The sequence below is a fragment of the Berghia stephanieae genome, chromosome 4, assembly GCF_034508935.2.
Source record: "Berghia stephanieae isolate SIO BIC M18660-M18661 chromosome 4, UCSD_Bste_1.3, whole genome shotgun sequence".
NCBI lineage: Eukaryota > Metazoa > Mollusca > Gastropoda > Nudibranchia > Aeolidiidae > Berghia > Berghia stephanieae.
In genome coordinates, this window is record NC_088363.1 from 11,508,763 (window position 1) to 11,526,262 (window position 17,500).

Here is a 17,500-nt window from a genome sequence, read left to right on the forward strand (position 1 = left end):
TACGGTAGCAAAAATACATAGATCTTACATACGGCGGTGCAAACCGTCTAAACGGGATTTCATCTAATCGGTAACACGGATTTTTGGGAATTCAAGGCGGGGAATGCAGAATTTCGAATAATCGAATCACACAATGTGGTGACGGTGTCTTAAACTTAAATGAAAGATATATGGTGAATGACGTATTTCTCGTCCTTGCTCTGACAAAATATTAAAAAATAGGAATACGTACATTTCTACAAAAAAAAACAAAACAAAAAAAAAACAAAAAAAAAAAAAAAAAAAAAAAAAACAAAACAAACAACAAAAAACAAACAAACAACAAAAAAAAAAAACAAAACAAAACAAAACAAAAAAAAATAATTTAAAAATACGTACATTTCTACAAAGAAAATGTGGTAATGTACAAATTTCAGATATTAATATTTGGACGAGAAATTCATGAAAACGAAGAATAAAGAACGAGGAATGCGTAGTGAAATGCACCAACTTGTGTCTATGCTAGATATATTCTCCCCCAGTAGTCCGGTACTGAAAAACAGTCTACAGGACAACGTAACAACTGAAAAAGATATCCCTTTACTACTGCTGGGCATTGGGCACGCACAAGAGCACATAATTAAAGGCCTCTGGGTTATAGAGACAACAACAGCAACAAACTCGACTTATAGATAGTACGCGCTTGGCTAAGAAGCTCATAACATTGCTATCCGGAAGTATAACGGACCAACACACAAAACTGTGAGTATCCATGAACGTTTATAGTCAGGTTAATACAGTTCAGTGAGTATTACTCATAAACGCGGATGATAAAAAACAATAACAAAGACTTGAGTGACGTCATCTTCGAACTATCTATAAATACCATTTCATCCCCTTTCCATGATTCCCATTTATAAAGATTTCCACGTCTTGCCCGTTGATGAGGACAAGGTGCCTAACCTAATTCTCTCCTGTCTGTCAACCCAGCGCTACCTGGCTCTCCTGTCTGTCAATCCAGCGCTACCTGGCTCTGCTGTCCACTCATAAAACACATTTATTTCTCATTTCATCGACAACGCTTTTCATTTCAGATATCGATTGATTCAAATGATTTACATTTGACACAAAGTCTTAAACTAGGAATTTAAAAATGTCTCAAGGTACGTAAGACTTAAAACTGTTTCAAAGTAGGATTTTTAAAATGTCCCAAACTTAAGACTTTAAAAATGTCTCAAAGACTTTTAAATTGTCCCACCTAAGACGTTAAAACAGTCTCAAACTAAGACTTTAAAACTGTCTTAAACTCAAGACTTTAAAAATGTGTCAAACTAAAACTTAAAAATGTTTAAAACTAAGGCTTTAAAACTGTCTCAAACTAGACTTTAAAACTGTCTAAATCAAGCTTTAAAATGTTCAAACTAACTTAAAAATTAAAACTGGCTTAAACTTAAGACTTTAAAATGTCACATACTAAGACTTTAAAAATGTCTCAAACCAAGACTTTAAAACTGTCTCAAGTCAAGACATTAAAACTGTCTCAAAGTCAAGACTTTAAAACTGTCTCAAACTAAAGAATTTAAAATGTATCAAACTAAAAACTTTAAACATGTCTCAAACTATGTTTTAAACATTTTCAAGTTTGAGACTTTTGGACATAATGGGCATCAATTTAATCTGTGGATATCCAAAGTCAAAATTCTCTCGTCATAATGAACACATGTGTTTTGTCCGAATAGTGAGTGGTAGAGCTTCTGTTTTTACAACCCAAACCTGATCCCAGGCTATACACACAGTGATAAGTCATCAAGGCTTCCGTCAGCCCCAACCAACCAATGAGTGACAAGATCCCAAGTCTGATGACACAATTTTATCGGGCAACGTATGCCACACTTCCAATTAAAACACATGTGTCGTTTGGCAAGAAAACACACCAAAACAAATATGAATGATAAAATGATTGAAGACAAACAAAAAATGGTTTTAAAATATTATCTTCTCTTCTTCTGAGGAACACGTGGAAAATTATGAAGCTCTCTCTCTCTCTCTCTCTCTCTCTCTCTCTCTCTCTCTCTCTCTCTCTCTCTCTCTCTCTCTCTCTAGATATTATGCTCTTGGCTAAGAAGCTCACAACATTGTCATCCGGAAGTATAACGGACCATGGTACCAACACACAAGACTATGTGTAATCTTAAACGATTATAGTCTGGTTAATACAGTTTAATGAGAATTATCACTCATAAACGCGGCTGGCAAAAAACAATAACAAAGACTCAAGTGACGTCAACTTCATTCTATCTATATTGAAAACTGTGATCATTTCTGCCGATGCCTGAATAAATCTAGTACACATCCATACTGAGTTGAGACCCCACCAATATCGTATCGTTGAAGAAAAGGAATACAATAATAATATAAGTTTTGTAAGTTAACAACCAGGTTGAACGTTGACTTTTCCTGACTCAAAAATAAAATCGGATAATCATTACTATGAAAGCCGATTAAATTGATTTATCGATATGAAATTTTTTTTTTTTTATTTGGGGGGGGGGGGGGGGGGGGGGGGGGGGGATGGGTACTTTTTGACTGCGGATGTTTAATATTATAACATATCGATATTATATCGTGATCAAAACGTCAGAGGTCTGACATTCTTAAGTTGATGGGTAAACTGACAGGTAATGATGTCACACCTTTACGTGCCAACCTCTAATGACTCTTTAAGGACAATTCATGGTACATAATTATATTTACTGTAAACCTGTCACCTGGTCACGTGACATAGACCTTGCTTGGTCATCTGTCATATTGGCATGTTGTGTGAATGTATGTGTGTGTGTGTGTGTGTGTGTGTGTGTAAGTGAGTGACTGTGTATATGTGTGTTTGTCATATTTGTAGGTCGGACAGGTGTTGTTTGTTCAGCCATAGGCACTTAATGCACTATAAACGATTGCATTTATAAAAGAATAAATAAACACAGACACACACACACACACACACACACACACACACACAACGCGACAAGGCTATACACAAAGGCAATCGACAAACCACTAATAAGAAGAGAAAAAAATCATTTCCCCCTAGGTGTACAAATAAGCAGGTCTGATAACCCAACGCAATTACGGGCCTACTTTGACATTGTTGTGATGGACAATATTATGTTTCATCGGGTTGAGAATATGTCAATTACAACAATGAGGTCATAATAATTAGGGTTATCAGACCTGGGAATAAGTACACATCGATCCACCCCCCCCCCCAGCCACCTCCCCTCTCCTGTAGAAACAAAAAACAAAACAAAACAAAAACAAAACAAAAGACAAACAATAACACAAAAAAAAACAAAAAAAAAACAAAACAAAACAAACCCAACCCCCCCCCCCCAAAAAAAAAAATAAAAAAAATCCCCCAAAAAACAACAAAACAGACAAATGAAACAAAACAATAACAACGGAGCCAACTTGAAACTAATGAAATAGAAAAATAATTCATTCGATTCATTACAACAATTATCATATCATACATCGATTTTCATACGTATTTCTTCCTGGTTTTTCATACCCAGGTCATCATTCAATTCACTATTTATTGCAGTTCACGTTAAAAATCTATTTGTGTTCGATTCTTTTCATCGGGAACATTGTAATCCTTCTTTTCAATATCAACTCCGTATTTATTCGATACATTGGTTGTTGTTGTTGTTGTTGTTGTTGTTGTTGTTGTTGTTGTGAATTTGACATCTGTCATAAACTGATAAAACACCTTTTGATTATAATTTTGGCTAACTCCCCCCCCCCCCCCTGATTTAATATAACAATGAAGGATTAAGTAAAACCTCAATATATCAAATAATATCAACCTTGAGATTTCATAGAAGAGTCTAGAGCGAGATCATCTAAAAAGTTGAAGGTCATCGAGTTATATATGCAAATATTTTATAGCCAAATGGAGGAGAAAAAAATTGCAATTATGCGGAATTCCAAGGTGTGGGAAATTAAAATCGTGTTCGAGTCTTACATTCTAATCCTATTCCGTGTTATAGATAGTGAATTGTGTCCCATTGAGAACATCATAAAAATTGCAGAGTGTAAAATAAGACACGGTCGAATTCATCAAGTAATTATGGCTGTCCGTCTCCTAGGTACATAGGTACAACAGTGACATTTTTTGTAACTGGATACCTATCAATTTTATACAGCCTTCTACTATAAATGATTACCTTCCTTTCTTCTAACTATATTATTTATTGAACGCTGAGGTATGTGAAGTAGTTATCTATTCGTTTGAAAGAATGAACAGTATTGAATAGTAAGTGGATACAATAAAAAAAGTTATTACGTTATGTATTGTACGCGGGCGGGGAGGAAGAATAGGAATATCTCAATAGAAAGCTGAAGAAAACTGAAGGAGAAAAGGGGTGGAGATGAAGGGGCGGGTGGAGGCGGAAGAGGGATAGAGGGAGGTGAAAAGAAAGATAACAGAGGGCGTAGAATGTATTGATAAAGAGAAGAGGTGGGAGATGCATTTAGTAAGGTGGAAGAGGAGGAGGAGGAGGAGGAGAAGGGGGAGGAGGAGGAGGAGGAAGAAGAAGAAGAAGAAGAAGAAGAAGAAGAAGAAGAAGAAGAAGAAGAAGAAGAAGAAGAAGAAGAAGAAGAAGAAGAAGAGGGCGGAGGTCGGTTAATTAGGTGGAGGAGGAGGAGAAAGGGGAGAAGGAGGAGAAGAGGAGGAGGAGGAGGAAGAGGAGGAGGCGGAGGAGGGTTAATTAGGCGGAGAAGGAGGAGGAGGAGGAGGAGGAGGAGGAGGAGGAGGAGGAGGAGGAGGAGGAGGAAAACAATTTTGGCAAATTAAAAGGGGGGCTTCTATGTCAGTATTCGAAAAAAAAAAGGTAAATTTCAAAACATACGTCCCTCTTCGTCCAACAGTCACCCTTGTACTCTATAAAACTGAACTCACCGTCGTCTTCCAAAATCAAACAATAAAAGACGATAAGTATGATATAGAAATTATAAAACAAACAAACAAACAAACAAACAAACAAACTTACCTTAGTGGATACAGATGATAATCCTTCATCAAGGGTAATCCATATTTAGGAATTTCACACAAATTTCGTTAATCCAATGTAATCATATGATAAAATAAATACATAAATAATTGGGGGTCAAAGTTCAATCACGCTTGGAAGGTTGTGTCCGAAGTGTCCGAAGTTAAAATGTGATTCAAAATCGGCTCATCTAATTCTTATATCTTATAAATCATTTATTGGATCCAGCGATGTTGTTTTTGGGTGAATCCATGAAAAATCATTCGTTCAATTCACGTTAGTGTATGGTATCTGAGACAAAGGACTTTTAAAGGCCTTCAAATCTCTTTAGGATGTGCCTTCCGAGGTGAACGAATTTTGGCCCAATCTCTCCCTCCAACCCCCCCCCCTCTCTCTCTCTATCTCTCTCTCTCTCTCTCTCTCTCTCTCTCTCTTCCTTTTCCTCTCTTTTTTTCTTTCTCTCCTCCTCCTCCTTCTCCTCCTAAACCCCCTCTTCTTCTTCTTCTTCTTCTTCTTCTTCTTCTTCTTCTTCTTCTTCTTCTTCTTCTTCTTCTTCTTCTTCTTCTTCTTCTTCTTCTTCTTCTTTATCATCATCATCATCTTCTTCTTCTTTCCTTACATCCTTCCTTCGTTCCTTCCCTTAAATTCATTTCCCTCTGCCCACCTGTATTTATTTCTCTCTCAGTGTCTTTTTCTTAATCACTACTCATCTATTCCTTCTCTCTTTCTCTCCTTCTGTCCATTCCCAACGACACCTTACCTTATTAGTGGGTCCAAATAAACTGACCACAGACAACTTCTGTCCTTTCGTCTTCGTCTTTCCTTCATTCCATGTCCCATGCGGTGACGTAGTGGTGGACACGGCATACGTATCGTCTACGGACAAGTTCGCTCCCCGGCTGTTGCGTCCTCGTAAACTCCCCTACAAATATCAAAAACATAACGTAATCGATTACAGAAAATATCGAAACTTGTTGAGTACCAAAGAGCGACTACATCCGGATCTCAGATTACTACAATTACTGACATGAATTTGAACTAAATTGTGCATCATATCTAAATTTTGAAATTAAGATGTTTCCACCCTCTCCTTCATATTCTCCTCTTTCCCCTCCTTCTCTTCCTCTTCTATTTCTCATTTGAATCAGATTGGCTGACAATAATATATTACAGGTACGAATCTAATTAAAGACAGTAGGAAATGTAACTGAGTTGCAATATTGAGAACTAATCTAAACAGTATCGCTGCCTTTATAAAGCGTATTCGATTGCCTTCTTTTAGTACACTACTAAATACTTTCCAATTAGTTCTACATTGGTGAAATGAATCTTCCAGAAGCCAAACACTTCCGGTTGCGTCTTATTTAAAAAAAAAAAAAGATATTAGTTTTTGTTCAATTTGTTAAAAAAAAAATATTACAAAATCGGTGACCTATTTTCTTCTTATTTTGTTTACAAAAAAGCAAGCGTGGTGCAAATTAGGACGTGCATCATGAAGACAAAATGGCCACAAGAATCCACTGAGGCGTCATCATCAATCTAACACAAACGTCCAGTCCAAGGGATATCAGCATCGTCTTATTCTTTTTCTAACGAGGACATTCAGCATTTCCTTGAGCTATCTCTAGATATAATCCGCCGTACACTGCATTTGCTTTCTCTGCAAGACGACATGTTTATTATGATTATTATTATTGTCCATTCGGTTCGGAGGTTTCTACTACACGCTCTCGGACACACAGTGGACGTAGTCCATCATTCTATGTACAAGCGGCTTTGATGTTTGGACGAAATTAGCTTGACATATTTTCGTTTTGTCGTTGTATGTATTAATTCGTGACTACACCATTTACTACATGGTTCATTTCACACAGTTGGTTGTGTTTGCTGTAGACAAATAATTGAAGATTTGTCTGAAAAGTTTTCTTTAAAGAAAAATATCATAAAATGACATTCCAAGATTTTTCTTCTACAGAGAGGACCTACCCCCCCCCCCCCCTACCCCCATTAGCCGATCTCGGATTTAGTAATGTAATTATGCTTTTATTGGGATTTATGTTGTTGTTTTTTGCTGAAGAAGGATTTTGAGCCCGAAATGTTTCGTATTCGGTATTTTTAAATCATTTTTTTTGTAGCTGTTATATTCATATATTTTTGTTTATTACTTTTTACAGTCTACAGCTTCTTGCAGTTTGGTATCACTTTAAAGAGAAATGTCATAACATTGAAACTTGTTTCAGAGACATTAAATTATATTGACCGGTTGCTACTCTGCAACGAAAGGTACTATTTATAATTGAAGACCACTGTGATCATTGAAGCATTGTAAAGCGCATTAAAAGCATGGTCAACAATGCAAGTGGGCATTTATATGTGCAAATTTATTTTTTTATCAAATTGACCAATGTCCATTTATTGACGAGGTCATTATTTTTAGCAGCATGAATTAAATGGCACAGCAAACAAGAGGCCGTTTTGACACGCAAGCTTTACGTCCAATAGCCGGCGATAAATTGGAAAGTTGACGAATTACAGATTTGAAAAAAAAAATATGAATTCTATTTTTTAGTTTCGTTTGGCGGAGTTAGTACTGCAACCACCATTGAGTACAGACGATACACGTTACATTTCATTGTATTTCATTTGTTTTCCACGTTTATTTGTGTATTGTTGTGCTGACGAAGGGTTTGTACCCGAAACGTCAATTGTCTGTTTTGTTCCCATACGAAGTCTCTTCATTTTCACTCTTTCGTTAGTATTTCTGGAAAACCGTGTATTTTTGAAAAAATGACCAGAAAACATGCCCTTCACGATTTAAATGACCAGCGCAGGTTTCAGGGTTTTTCCCAAAACGAGGGTCATTTTAATCGATCGATATCTATTGAAGGATGAGTTATTTTCTGGCCAATTAAAAAAAAATACAAGGGTTTCCTGAGTACGGCAGTTAAACGGTTCCAATCCTTACATTTGATAAACCACGCACTAGTAGAAAAGTAATTTCATATTATCTAAAATATATTTTAAACAGAGCACAGTTTTTCATCGTAGTTTTTCGCCGGTGAACTCTTGACCAAATACGATTAAATTTTGTCCCCGTTACTTTTAAAATATCATTTGCTTGTTGATTATTAAATTTAAAATCACGTGATTTTGGTTTTATCTTGGATATTGTCGTATGAATATTTATGATATCGTCATCATTTCACTATAAAACTATCACCGTTCTTTGAATGTCTAAGACGATTTGTAACATTTTGTATTTTGTAATTTTGTATTCCATGGCCCAAGTCAATCATGACAACAAGAAGATTGAAGTATTGCTAACCACTCTCGTTGGCGTAAACGAAATTCTGCCTGACGTCAACAAAACGCAGTTTATTTACATCTTGGCCACACATATTTGTAATTTGAAATGTCGTTGGTTTAGGATAAAACCGGAAATTTCAAAGAAATTTTATGCATGAGACTTTGTTGACAATAATTATTGGAAGACATCTTAGTTGATCAATATATCTTGTATGTAAAAGTTTTTTTTTTTTTTTTCTCCATAAAATATTGGTAAAATCCCTTTTGTTTTCCCAGTGTAGATACTGCAGATAAGAGAAGTCCACTTTGGTACAACTCAAATAATATATCCTTTCACTGATAGGCGAGTTTCTTAAAATAGGAACAGTCTCCATTATGGACCAAGGGAAATATTTCTAATTTTAGAAACAAACCCATTTGCATGCATATTATTTTGTCACATCATTTGTCGATACGCTTATTTAACGATAAATATTATATCGATACAGTCTACTACTTTATCTTTTCCTATAGGCACCAAAGATTTAACTATACATTTATCGATATAGTTCACTACATTACCTTTGCCCATACCAAAGAATGAACGATATGTATATCGATATAAAATAAGGAGGATAGAAAACTACCAAAACAATGACACAAACCTAAATATACAAAGCATGCATAAAAACAAAATCAACGACATGAAAAGGTGGACTATTGAAGTACAGATAACATTGTGATAGTTGGTGGTAAATATACACTTTCTAGACTTTGCTGAAAATAAAGAATGGAAAGTGAAGGAAAGTGATGATATGAAAATATAATAATCTAAATCAAATAAAAATGTAACAAGTGTATTTATTTAAACTAATCTTATAATTTCTTGTAACGATCAAAGATAAGTCTAAACAGAGACACTGTGAGCCTGACGACATACCGCCATTCCTTGTGTTGTACCAGCTACCTAAATGTTCAATGAAAATCGTCAATAGCAGGCGAATGATAAAGATATATGTAATTAAATAACAGCTAAGGAAAGCGGCCTAAAATTTACGTGTGATAGATCTACTTTGATAAACGCTGACAAAACGCATTATTTCTTATTTTTGTCGTATAAAAAAATCAATAAATAAAGATGACTTTAATTGTTCCAAAAAAAAATATGCTTAAACCCAAGACTCAATGTCCCTCAGCTTGTCATCAAATTTGAAACCTAAGACTTCAAGGGCTCATGATTAAAAAAGAGACTTCTAGAACTCACGTTTACAAAAAAAGAGACTTCTAGAGCTCAAGTTTACAAAAAAGAGACTTCTAGAGCTCACGTTTACAAAAAAGAGACTTCTAGGGCTCACGTTTACAAAAAAAGAGACTTCTAGAGCTCACGTTTACAAAAAAAGAGACTTCTAGAACTCACGTTTACAAAAAAAGAGACTTCTAGAACTCACGTTTACAAAAAAGAGACTTCTAGGGCTCACGTTTACAAAAAAGAGACTTCTAGAGCTCACGTTTACAAAAAAGAGACTTCTAGAGCTCACGTTTACAAAAAAAGAGACTTCTAGAACTCACGTTTACAAAAAAAGAGACTTCTAGAACTCACGTTTACAAAAAAAGAGACTTCTAGAACTCACGTTTACAAAAAAAGAGACTTCTAGAGCTCACGTTTACAAAAAAGAGACTTCTAGAGCTCACGTTTACAAAAAAAAAAGAGACTTCTAGGGCTCACGTTTACAAAAAAAGAGACTTCTAGAGCTCACGTTTACAAAAAAAAAGAGACTTCTAGAACTCACGTTTACAAAAAAAAGAGACTTCTAGACCTCACATTTACAAAAAAAAAGAGACTTCTAGAACTCACGTTTACAAAAAAAAGAGACTTCTAGAACTCACGTTTACAAAAAAAAGAGACTTCTAGAGCTCACGTTTACAAAAAAGAGACTTCTAGAACTCACGTTTACAAAAAAAGAGACTTCTAGAACTCACGTTTACAAAAAAAGAGACTTCTAGAACTCACGTTTACAAAAAAAAGAGACTTCTAGAGCTCACGTTTACAAAAAAGAGACTTCTAGAGCTCAGTTTACAAAAAAGAGACTTCTAGAGCTCACGTTTACAAAAAAGAGACTTCTAGAGCTCACGTTTACAAAAAAAAAGAGACTTCTAGGGCTCACGTTTACAAAAAAAGAGACTTATAGAGCTCACGTTTACAAAAAAGAGACTTCTAGAACTCACGTTTACAAAAAAGAGACTTCTAGAACTCACGTTTACAAAAAAAGAGACTTCTAGAACTCATGTTTACAAAAAAAGAGACTTCTAGAGCTCACGTTTACAAAAAAAAGAGACTTCTAGGGCTCACGTTTACAAAAAAAGAGACTTCTAGAGCTCACGTTTACAAAAAAGAGACTTCTAGAGCTCACGTTTACAAAAAAGAGACTTCTAGAACTCACGTTTACAAAAAAGAGACTTCTAGAACTCACGTTTACAAAAAAAAGAGACTTCTAGAACTCAGTTTACAAAAAAAGAGACTTCTAGAGCTCAGTTTACAAAAAAAGAGACTTCTAGAGCTCACGTTTACAAAAAAGAGACTTCTAGAACTCACGTTTACAAAAAAGAGACTTCTAGAACTCACGTTTACAAAAAAAGAGACTTCTAGAACTCATGTTTACAAAAAAAGAGACTTCTAGAGCTCACGTTTACAAAAAAAAAAGACTTCTAGGGCTCAAGTATATAAAAAAAGAGGGTTCTAGGGCTCGGGTTAAAAAAAAAAGAGAATTGTGACAAGTTGAGCAATCGATGCTTGACATTGAATATCTCTGGCCGAAATGAAATAAAACTGTTTTGTCATTGAATGGATATAAAATCGTGGAATGTAAAAATAAAGGGCGGAGTTTAAAGAGAAGACGTTGACAGTTATATTCTGGCTGGCCAAATCAGTCGGTTGTTGCCTTCCAGTTCCATTTCCGTATGATGTATGTTATTTTATCTGGGACAAAAAAACTCCCAAAAAACCCGTAAAAACATTGACAATGGTAAACACCACAAACAAATAGTGACGATTGATTTCGATAACAAAATATAAATGATTCACAACTTATTGATGAATGTTCTACTGTCAGCTTACAACAATACAACTATTCTGGTGTCTATTCGTGACTAAAGTGTCTTTTATTTTGGTTCTATAATATTCGTACTTTCAATTATTTATTCTCCCCTTCGGTGATTTCTAGTGTAAACAAAGCTGTAAGAAATCCCGCTAAAATAAATTAGATTGAATGAATTTATGATTAGTAAATAATTATATTATGATATAGCACAGATTACAAGCCGCCAGAAAACTAACATATTATTATATATGTGTTTGTTATATATATATATATATATATATATATATATATATATATATATATATGTTTGTTAAATGGGTATAATGAGTATATATCATGTTAAGGAAGCAAGTTATAATTTTCATCTACATAGAGGAAACAATAGCTACAAAGTGTGTATAGAATACTATGTGCTGTGATATAAAATGCACAGGGAATGCTACAGCAACAAGACAAGCATGCACAATAGGAAATAACAAATGGGTCAATAAAGATAACATATGCCATATTATCTGTATAAAATTCCATAAAACTAGACCAAAAAATAAAATAAAATTCTTTCAATGCATATATCTGAAAAAACAAAAAAACAAAAAACAAATCACGGTCAATAAACTGAACTGAAAAGCAAAACATTTAAACACATTCAAACAAAAAAATCCCATTCCACTAAAAATCCCAAATTTAAAATGCTAGATAAAATTCAACATTCTATGTTGGAAAAAGAAAACCCAACTAAATTACAAAGCGGAAACAAACAAACAAAAGAAACAAAACAAAATGAAACAGAAAAAGGAAGAGCCTTACTTTTGACAAATGCTATTTGAAAAACACACAGGGAAAAATAAATAAAGTTAGAACATATTAATATAAATGGAAAATAACATTGTATGCAATTTGACAAAATGAAGATTTAAAAAAAAAAGAAAAGAAACGAATATCAAAACATAGACAATGAGACAATCACCACCCAATGAATAACAGAGTTTTAGAAAGAAAAAAAGACACTTGAACTGTAGTTGGTTTTTGTTTTGGATGTTTGCAATCAATGTAATCCTAAACGAAATATAAAGAGTGTACAAGGGATATTTAATCGGAAACTTTCAGACATTCTACGATTAAATAGACTATTGCGCTTCAAAGACGTGAATGGTAATAGAGAGAAACAAGGGTAAGGTGTTGCTTGTTTGTTGTCAATACATTGTGTTTGGTTTAATTCCCTCTAAATGTATTTTATGGTGAGAAAGATAATGATTGAACTTTTGGGATTGCCGAATCTTTTTTGCTACATGACCAGCGGTAAGTGGAGGTAGAGGAAGAGAAGACGTGGTAGGGAGTTTTGCGGCAATGAAATGTATATCGCTTCTCTATCAGAGGAATTGTATATCAAATAAATAAAAATAATATAATTAAAATTCCCTTTATTTATCCCATAAGTGAAATTTGTCTTTAGGGTCCGTTCCAAGGGAAGACTGGAATAACCTAGGCGTCAACCGCAATGCAGCGCCGTAAATAGAGCTAGGGCGAGGTGACTTGCTCGAGGCCACACAAGGCAGAGACGGGTGATCGAACTCGGTGCCTGTCGGGTACGAAGCAAAGACCGTACCCCTGAGCCAAGCTGCCCCATATAATATTTGGTTTCATGATGGTGGAGATCTTACGAGAAAGATGAACTATTGCTTCTATTAATGCGTCCTAAGTAACAAATAAGATCTGACAAATCTTGTTGTCTAAACATTTGGTTCCTTTCAATTCAATTCATGAGTTAAAAACAGTTCAACGTTTCACAGCCAGCGCCCTATCCATCATGTCATGACCACTTCATGTTTATACACAATTATTATTATATTCATTGGGTGGTGACGAGAAAAAGAAAAGTAAACATTAACTCGATGAATCCAGATTAAAAACATAATACATATCTATTGGGAATGAGATTAGCTGAAGAGTAGCGTCCCTTGATTGGACGTCACCCATAGTATGTGACGTCACCGGCGGAAAAGTTATTAGAGAGAGAACATCATGTTGGTTGTGCGCATGCGTCTCTCGTCCTCGCACAGACTATGGGTGACGTCCAATCAAGGGACGCTAATCTTCCGCTAATCTCATTCCCTATTGTTTAACAGTCAGACTATAGATATAAAAGGAAACACCTCCAAATGAAATGGACATGTAATTTACCACAAAGTCTAACACAAGTTGCTACAATAGAAGACCGAATGATTGAGATTTTAAATTGCTCGAAGCTGTTGAACCAGTCAGCTGCCGGACTCTGAAGATAACACGTATCTAAAATTTTGGCCAGAAAACTCGTCCTTCAAGAATCGATCGATTTAAATGATCCCTCATCTTGGCAAAAGAAAAAATTTCAACTCTGGGACTAATGGAAATATCAATGGATAATAACTTGAGGGGAAAGGATCAGGTTTGAAAACTTTGAACAAGCTGGGGACCATCTAGATCGATGTCGTAAAGTACGTGTTTTGTCCAAACTATAAAGAGACCCCCCCCCCCCAAAAAAAAAAAAAACAAACAAACAAAAAAACAACAACAAAACAACAACAAACAAACAAAAACAAAAACAAAAAAACAAAAACAAAAACAACCCCCCCCAAAAAAAAACAAAACAAACAAAACAAACAAAAGAAACAACACCATAGGAATAAACCAAAAACAAAACAAACGCACAAAAAAAAAAGGAAATTAAAAAAAACGACCCAAAAAAAAAAAGAAAAAAAAAAGAAAATCAAAGAACAACACACTTGTATAAAAACAAAACAATCCAGAAAAATAGCAACGACAAAAAACAAAAAAATAAAAACAAACAAACAAACAAACAAACAACCCCCCCCCCCCAAAAAAAAACCCCAACAAAAAACAAAACAAACAAACAAGAAAATCAACGAAACGAACCTCAAACCTTCAAACAAATAAATTAATAATAAATAAAAACCCCTACAAACAAACCCCCACAAAAATTTTAAAGTAACAAAATAAAATTAAAGAAGAAAAGAAAATACAAAAACAAAACAAAACAAAATATCTTTGCCAGTATACTGCACTTTATACGTATTCTCCAAGGCTGACTGAAAATTGTTGCTTTCTCGGTTCTTTCCATTTTGTAATTAACCAAAAATATTAATCATAAAAAAGTCATATTTTTTATGGTTATTGACTGAAATGTACTTTTGGAAAAGAAAGAAAGTCCTCATCGTCTCAGAGGCAGCAATATAATAAATGTTTCTCAGACAATAGCCCGAGGTATTTACAACATGGATAATATAATATTTCCTATATGGACCCATAAAGTGAAATCATTCGGTCTACTATGCATGCATCAACGATTACTGTGGATTATAAAACCCGCAAAAAAACAGGAATGACAAGATATTCCGGAAATGCTCTGTGAACTTTTACAGTTAATATAGAAGAATAGATGATACAAATACAACTTTTCATCCAAATCCAAATTATTTTGGGGAACAATTTATTTACAAAATGAAACTATTCTCCCCCCAAAAAATGATGTTGTTTATATTTAACGTCAAATCAGAAAAAATGTTTTCGGTTGACAAAAAAATGTCATTCGAGGCTTTTCTATAGATAGTTTGAAGTTGAAGTCACTCAGGTCTTTGATATTGTTTTTTGCCATCAGCGTTTAAGAGTAATTCTCACAAAACTGTTTTAACCAGACTATAAACGTTCATGGCTACACAGAGTTTTGTGTGTTGGTCCGTTATACTTCCGGATGGCAATGTTGTGAGCAAGCGCATACTTGCTCTTGAGTGCAATGTCACACAGATTCTAATACTAGTCTAATTGGAATTTCAGAAAAATCAGTTAATGTCTTCGCACGTTTTTGAGAAAAAATCAAAACCCGATTGCCTTTGAGCATTGTTGAATATGGCGTCATTCTGATTTAGGACCAGGAATAGTCATGAATGTTAATCTACAATGAATTTGTTACCATTGGCGTAATTCATTAGAAATGAGAAACCTTCACTAAATTGTCCAAAACAGATAATATAACCTTCTTCACATTAAGTAAGAACAACAATACAAATCATTTCTGAAGAAAAACACTCAGTTCTTGTCACATTAATCTATGGGAACAAACAAGTCCATCGTTTATTAATAATTACAGTTTTGTGACCATGAGAGTATTGATAGAGACAGATGAAAATATTTGTAAACTTCATTTTTGATTGCAAAATTATTTCTGTACATATTTTACTGTTCCAAACTACATCATTCTTTCTGATCAAGCCAACGGTACAAAACAGTATGAAAAATTAATCAAGCTGGGATGATAATATTAGACACTTTATTTATGGGTAATACAAAAACTATATCCGCTAAATAAATAATACACCACAGCTAGTTTTAATGAATATTGATACAAAAGAGTGTTACACCATAATAATAATAATACACTATGACGTCAATCAGATCGACAAAACCTGGGACTTACAAAGATGTCGTCATAGCCCTTTATGCCGTCTGCAGTTTTGGGCTCGTTCTTGGCGAAGAAGTGTTCCCGGAAGGGCAGCTGGAGCGACCCCCGTCTCTGTTTGGAGGGAGGCGGTTCCAAGAGCACCGGAACCACGCCCACAGAGTCCCGCCTGGAGTTCCGCTGTTGGTTTAAGTTCAAGGTCATATCATATTTCTTGCTTTCATACTATTATTGCAACATGAATAACAATACATTGTACAACATGTGAAAACAAAAATGCTTCCTACAGACATTTCAGTCGCAACTATCACAATTCATGTGGTAATATTTATAATAGACGTTGTCAGAATGTCAGTACAAATCGAGCGCCTAACAGGCGACATGCGCTGACTGAAATAAAATCAAAGTCCGATATGTATTGCTGGAAAAATAAACGAATGCTGTCTTGTATGCCTTGTACATGGTAAAACGTGAAAATGCTTTTTATACATATCTAAACGTGTAGATCTATCTTATTTCTATATTCATCATTTCATTTTAGATTGATGAAAACTGAAGAAAAAATATTACATTGTGAAATGAAATTAAAAAATGAATAAAAATAAATATGAAATAAGCCAAAAATAAAATTGCCCCAAAGGTGACCCGGAACTTCAATCTGGTATTGTGTCAGGGTGAATCAGATGTTCAAGGTTTAAATTTTGAATGGTGATGATTCACAGTTATGAGAATTATGTTATTATATTATTTATTTTTTAATGCAAATATTACTGCTTGAAGCTCGAAGTAGTTACTAATAATTGTCAAAAAGAATGGAAGCTAAAGTCTAACTCTTTCCTTGCCAGCCATTTTCAGAATACCCCCCTTCCCGCCCCCCCCCCCCAAAAAAAACCCCAAAAAAACAAAGCAAAAAACAAAAACAAAACAAACTTTACACCCATCAAACATGTAAATATACTTTTTTAAAAAAAATTAACCCAAACAGAAAAGCAAAAAGTACAATTTACACACAATATAAGTGTTCAACAAAAGGAACTCAACAAAACAGTGTCGAGTTTAACAAGAAAATATAATAGCTATCTAGATATAACAAATAATTTTCTTGAAATTCTGTGATTCCAAATGAGAATGAAAAATGAAATGCTTCTTCCTACATGACAAGTGTTGCTCTTGGCTTGGCGGGACGTCCCGTAAAAGCGCTTTGGGCACGTTTAGTGGATATTGCGCAATATAAATTCTCATGTAAATAAATAATAACGTTTTTGTTGTTTATCTGATGTAAAAATGACGATTATTATAGATAATTATTTTATTGAATTACATATAATATAATAAATTTTTGCTATTTATTATCAATATTTCCGATTCACCCCGGAGTTGTACAAGATTGAGAGATAGATCACAAAAATGTATGATTATTACAAAAAAGCATTATATAGGGTATGGGATTAGCGGAAGAGTAGCGTCCCTTGATTGGACGTCACCTTACAGAGAGAATGTCAAATGGTTTTGCACATGCATCTCTCTCGTCCTCGCTTTCGGTGAAGTGTCTCATGCCGCTTTCATCGGAAGCGAGGACGAGAGACGCATGCACACAACCAACATGACGTTCTCTCTCTAATAACTTTTCCGCCGGT

At 34.6% G+C, this 17,500-nt stretch overlaps 1 protein-coding gene across 4 annotated transcripts in view; it reads right to left on the reverse strand.

The window, feature by feature from the left end:
• Nucleotides 1-17,500, reverse strand: part of LOC144970030 (uncharacterized) — a 586,145-nt gene that overhangs the window by 121,361 nt on the left and 447,284 nt on the right. For all 4 annotated transcript variants that reach the window (XM_078909209.1, XM_078909210.1, XM_078909208.1 and 1 more), the window contains 2 exons: nt 15,882-16,043; nt 5,788-5,949 (listed from right to left, as the gene is read on the reverse strand). In XM_078909209.1, the coding sequence (XP_078765335.1) occupies nt 5,788-5,949; nt 15,882-16,043 (324 nt within the window). The remainder of the gene's footprint in view (nt 1-5,787; nt 5,950-15,881; nt 16,044-17,500) is intronic.